At 39.0% G+C, this 5,984-nt stretch overlaps 1 protein-coding gene across 1 annotated transcript; it reads left to right on the top strand.

Moving 5' to 3' along the window:
- The first annotated feature begins 1,476 nt into the window (after window positions 1-1,476).
- On the top strand, window positions 1,477-5,447 carry LOC132105988 (uncharacterized). The gene is made up of 6 exons (XM_059511569.1): window positions 1,477-1,806; window positions 2,512-2,646; window positions 2,817-2,972; window positions 3,087-3,178; window positions 4,084-5,093; window positions 5,218-5,447. Exons 1-6 carry the CDS (start codon window positions 1,627-1,629, stop codon window positions 5,445-5,447), a joined length of 1,803 nt encoding a protein of 600 aa, XP_059367552.1. The 5' UTR covers window positions 1,477-1,626.
- Window positions 5,448-5,984: the final 537 nt, after the last annotated feature.

Genomic DNA, 5,984 nt, shown 5'->3' on the forward strand with positions numbered 1-5,984 from the left:
GATCCTGCACTTCTGTAACAAACCTGCCTAACCTCCCTACAACAAAGTCTTTCTGGACCAGTGGCCATATTCTTGCAGATACCACAGGAACACCTGAAGGACAGTATAAGTGGTAAAACTGTCATTAAACAATATTGAAAACAAATAATAGTCAATTTTGTGGTAACTGTAAAGTCGATGAATGCTGGTTATTGTTATGACAGTTAAGGTAAATAACTAGATTTAGATAAGATAGATAGCCTACCATTCAGACACATCGAGATGCTCTCGAGGGTGAACTTGACCGACAACTTCACTCGACTCATCTTGGTTTGCGGGAGGCTCGTATAAATATGGGCTGATTCCTGCCTGAAAATTTAGCTCCTCGTTCTCGTTCTCGTCGCCGGGCTCCTCAATAATAAATCCTTCATGGTAGGGTAACGGTGGAGAGTCCGGTGGAGAGAAATCCTCCACAACTGAATGTAAACTAGCATTCAAATCTGCCTCCATTTTGTTTGCAACGCCCAACCTCCAACGATCCAATCAATTCCCCGATGGACGAAACCAAGCCCCGCCCTACATTTTTTTCTAATTTCAGAAGCCGTTTAACTCGGATATACGTCACAGCAAGGAAAAAATGACAATCTCAACTTCCGTTTCATGCCGACTTTAAGATCTTAAGTGTCTTTTAAGTGTAGTAAGAGGTGGAATACAACAATTTAATAAGAAAGATGTGCATCAAAATTTTGTTTAATTTGTGATAATCTTAGAACTTTGTTCCTCTTTTCTAAGTCGTTTTGGATAAAAGTTTCTTATGCATAACCTGTATAATAATATATAATAATGATGATAAAAATAATATTTTTTTTCTATTATTATTATTTTAATTTATAGGCTAAAAAAATGAGTGCACTTAAGACAGTAAAAATATTTGTCATAAAATAATTCATGAATGCTTTATTTTTGAATAACCTTTTGAGTTTAGAAGGTCCATGAATATGCATTTTCTAGGAACTGGACAAGCTCACTTACACTGTTAAAACTGTTACTTGGATCTAACTCAATAAAATTAAGACAACATTTTCCAACTACTTTTTGCAAGTTTAGTGAACTAACTGATATTTTGAGTAAGGACAACTTAATAATATGCATTTCAATGTATGCGAAAATATTAAGTAGCATTTTCAGAAAAAGCCAATAAATTGAGTACAATCAATGTAAAAAATATCAGCATATTACACACATTAGACTTAATTAAAATAGGTAACATTTAAATGAAAAAATACTAGTTAATGTCTTCTGATTTATTAATTTAAACCAATTTGCCCTTTCTTGTTTTGGAAGTGTAAACTGCTTCAAATAATTAATTGCTTAGCTACTGTGTCAATTTCCAACATTTATTACTTGCCATATACAAACAGCAGCAATGAGCTGTACAGTGTAAACAACCAATAACATATGAGTACATGCGACGAACAACCGTATAAGTCCAAAAAAACAAAAATTGAGATAACCATGTGACTTCAATGTATGTGTGCCACTTTGTATACAGAATCACTTTGGGGGCTGTTCGCGCGACCAAAACTCTGAATTTAAAATTTTAAAATAGTCTCACGCGGAAAAACCGTTTATGTCCACTAACGAAAAATGGAGACGCCGGTTGCTTTCATGTCCGCTGCGGACATTAATAGACGAAACGTCGGTAAAAAAAGGAGAGCGAACATGAATGAATGGAAGGACAGAGCAAGGAAGTCTTTGAGGGATGCTGGGAAACCATATGTGAACCGGAGAGGAGAGCAAAAACGAGGAAAATGTCCACCAAAAGAGGTGAGTGAAAAACCGTATACAAAGTATCTACATAAAGTTAGCGGTTACAGTCAGAGGGGCAAGTAGGCTACTGGGCGTCGTCTACTACAGTTCATTCATATAGCTCACTCTGTTTAAAGGCTCAAGTCATGAATGGGTCGATATGAAAGCTGAGAAAATTAGGATTCAGGGGACGTTTTAAACATGTCTCTAAGTTACTCCTTATAACCACGGAGAAATGAATCGAAACGCTTTAGGTGCAGCCCAGCTGCGTCTAATGTTAGGCTTGAATGTTTTTTTTTTTTTTTTTACCATTCATTGATTGTGTTATAAGGACTGCTGGCAGAATTTTATATACATAAACAGACATATGTAAATTCATCCCCAATCTTTAAGATGTTTAGAGTAGAATTTGATTGCTTTATGTCTTCACTGAAATTGGTAAAAAAAAAGAAAGAGTCATTGACGTGTTTAAAATATTTTTATATAATTTTTGGATCCCCGTTACCATTGAATGCAACACTTTGTTTTTGTAATATTGTATGCTATGCTATGTTTGTTACTTGTTATTTAATAAATAATAAAAATAAATAAAAAAAGGTAATAAAAAAAAATGCATTGATTGTGTAAGCTGTTATATATTCTAGCTAGTAACCTTAATAGCTGCTAATAGCTCTAGTGTTTTATAGCTCAAAAAAACGCTAATGTGACTTTGTTTCTGTTCAGGGAAAGGCGTGCAAGGAGACATGTCCCAGGCAGTGTTCAAGCCTAACAGACCAAAGAAAACTCCAGCTCTTCACAGAGTTTTATGCTGTCTCTTATGAGAGGCAGCAGGCTATCATTCTCTCTGGTTTAGAGCAGGTATGCTAACTTAAGCAATTCATGACCATATCATGTCAACAGTATGCAATGCATTACAATGTAGGCCCATGAAATAACCAGTGAATTGAATACTACTGTATGCCTTTAATTCACTAAGACTGCATATGTGCCTGATCACTGATCATCCCAATATGTCTTTTTACTTCTAGCACAAGGTGAGTCGCAGACGACCACGTGGGCCCGACACTGAGAGTACAAAGAGGAAGTACACCTTCAAGTACCATGTGCAACAAGGAGGCCAAAGACTTGCTGTTTGTAAGCTCACATTTATGTCAATCTTTCAACTGACCAACAGTCGCCTACAGGCAAGTTTTATACAGCCTAGCTTTTTCCATTTGTTAACTTTTTATTACATGCATGATTTTAATTAGATACATTGTCCATAACATATTTATTTAAAGTTACTTATCTTTGAAAAGGTTATTCAAGAAAAGTTAGGCAGTCAGTCTGAGGGAACAGAGCAGGTAGTCAGGTCTCCATTAGAGGACTTCAGAGGAAAACATAAGAACAGGTAAAAAAAAAATCTTGAAGGACCTCATGCTCTCGTCTTGTTAGTTTTTAAAGCTGCACCAATGTCAGCATCAGTTGCCCTACAACATTGCCTGATCTAATGGTGCACTGGACGCTGGCATTATAGGGCGTCGGGTGCCTTGCCACCCTATAACGCCAGCATGCACAAACTGTAATGGTTAGGATTCAGCTCACTGTTGTTGCCCTGTCAGGAAACATATTCTTGCACTTTGAGATCGATATCAGAGGTAAAGTGCTATGCAAATGTAATGTATGATCCCAGGATTTCGAGATCGGCCAAAATGTCCGGGATTCGCTTTTGCGTTCTACAGTTGCCATTCACTGTTTACTGTGGCGAGCAGGACGGGATTGAGGGCCGCGGGAGAATGGCGCGAGGCCGGTGGTGTGATTACTGGTGAGCAACACCTGTGAGACGCACCGGTCTCGTGTCTCTCACGGAGGAGCGGGAATTTTCTTAGCAATGCTAAAACGCACACATCAATCAATCACATGTTTAGCGTTCATGTAAACATTACATTTAGATTCACCAATCAGAATGAATTCAGTTAGATTGAAACAAAAGGTGTGCATGTAAACAATGACAATTTTTGCATCATCTGAGGATTTTTTCCAGACAAAAAATACACAAATCTCTCATCTCAGGGGGATATGAGGGAGGAAAGCATGGTAATTCAAAAATACTACTGGTTTTCTACTAATACAAAGCTAAATGTTAAATCCTGAAGTATCCCTTTAATGATTGTTTGTGAAAAACAAAATCCTATAGTTTAGAGAAAAGTTTACAATTATATTAAATTTTATTGTCACAGAAACAATGCAATTGTGCAAAACAGACCAGTTTATTATATTTCCCTTGTTCATGAGTTGTGTTGTTTATTTTTTTAGGCCTCATAGCATTCATCCTGCAGTGAGAGAGGGGATAAGAGAGAGCATCCTGAGCTTCCCACGCCAACCGAACCACTACTCACGGATGAAGGGAGATGTGGAGAGGGAGTACCTGAGCCCTGATTTAAACCTGCTCCGCATGTTCCGCCTGTACAAGGAAAACAATCCAGCATCCACTGCAAAGTTCTGGCTCTATAGGGACATCTTCAAGCAGCAAAACCTCAGTTTTGGGCAGCCAAGAAGTGATACTTGTGCAAAATGTGACGCCCTGTTCTCAAAATTAGTAGCTGCTACAACAGATGGAGAAAGGTTGAAGATCGCAGCCGAGAGTGAGCTTCACCACCGGAAAGCCGAAAAAGCATACACCCAGTTGCAGGCTGACACAGAGTGGGCCAAAACCAATGATGACTGCCATGTCATTTGCATCGACATGCAGGGGGTAGTGTTCACGCCAAACCTGACACACTCCAACGTGTACTATCAACGGCAGCTGGCCAACTACAACCTCTGTATCCAGGAGATGGGCATTGACAAACCTCCTACAATGTGCCTCTGGCAGGAGGGCATCGCTCACAGAGGTTCCATCGAGGTGGCAAGCTGTCTTTTGAAGTGGGCAGAAACATCTTTCGCTCCCCTAGTCCAGGCAAAGGAACGGAAGCTCATCATCTATAGTGACCGATGCTGTGGGCAGAACAACAACTGGCGAGTCCTAAACCTCATGGCCCTACTCGTATCTAGAGGGTACTTCAGTCAGATAGAGCAGAAGTTCATGGTGTCTGGTCACTCCTTCCTTCCCTGTGACCGTTCATTTGCCACGCTGGACAAGAGGCGTAAGGTGTCCACACTCCACACCCCCAGCGATGTCGCCGAGATGATCCGTGGAGCCAGGCAGCTGCATCCATTTAAAGTAATTGAGATGAAATGTGCGGACTTCAGGCAGCTCCCTGATGCAACATTAAAGCATCCACCTGGCTTCCTAATCCCATCCATGATGTGGTTGAAAGTGACAGGTAAAAAACTAAAGAACTAAAGAACTAGACTAAAACTAAACTGGTTTTCTGAGATTAACAGTGTTGGGGATATGTGCGTGAAGGAAGAATCTTTATTGAATTTCTTGTTGAATCATGATTTCAGCTACTGATCCATGGTGTGTCCACACAAAAGGGAGCCACAGCCTCTACGAGGGATGGAAGCATTGGCTGATCACCAAACAGAGGAAGAATCAACCACCTCCAGCTCCCTTGTTTTCCACCACGTATGCTCGTGCTTACGAGGACCCTCTGCCCATCAAGAAGGAGAAGCACCGTGACCTTATGAAAATGCTAGCCTACATGCCAGCGGAGGCCCAAGCATTTTATGGGTAGCCTGGTATGTGTAGGTCATGTGCAGGGAAAGGTGGGATATATTGTGTATATTGTGTGAAATGAATCATAAAAGTAGCTGTAGCTTATCTTGTATGCCTTATCTTATGTTGTATAATAGTAATATATAGGTATTTATTTTATTTTATTTAGAACCAAAAAAAGGAAGACATATATGGTAAACTAGCATATGGAACCAGCATGGAATGAAGATGATGTATGTCTGTATTGTAAATATGTATTGTTTACCGTTATTACTGTTTATTGTTTGTATGTATTGTTTATTGTAAGTATGTACGGTTTGTTTGTACTGACGTTTATTTTCTGTACTATAAGTAGGCCTATGTATTGTTCATTGTTCGTACCGTATTGTCCGCGTTTTTGTTCTGTGATTTACGTTGGCAAAAAATAAAAGAAATTGAAAGAAATAAATGCTTAATATTTTCTTTAAGGTTCTGTTACTGTATTAAAACTAAGATAAAAGAATTAAATCTCCAGTGGTTTAAATTGATATGATTAATTGGACTTATACTGTTATTC

This window comes from Carassius carassius, chromosome 26, assembly GCF_963082965.1.
Source record: "Carassius carassius chromosome 26, fCarCar2.1, whole genome shotgun sequence".
In the NCBI taxonomy this organism is placed as follows: Eukaryota; Metazoa; Chordata; class Actinopteri; order Cypriniformes; family Cyprinidae; genus Carassius; species Carassius carassius.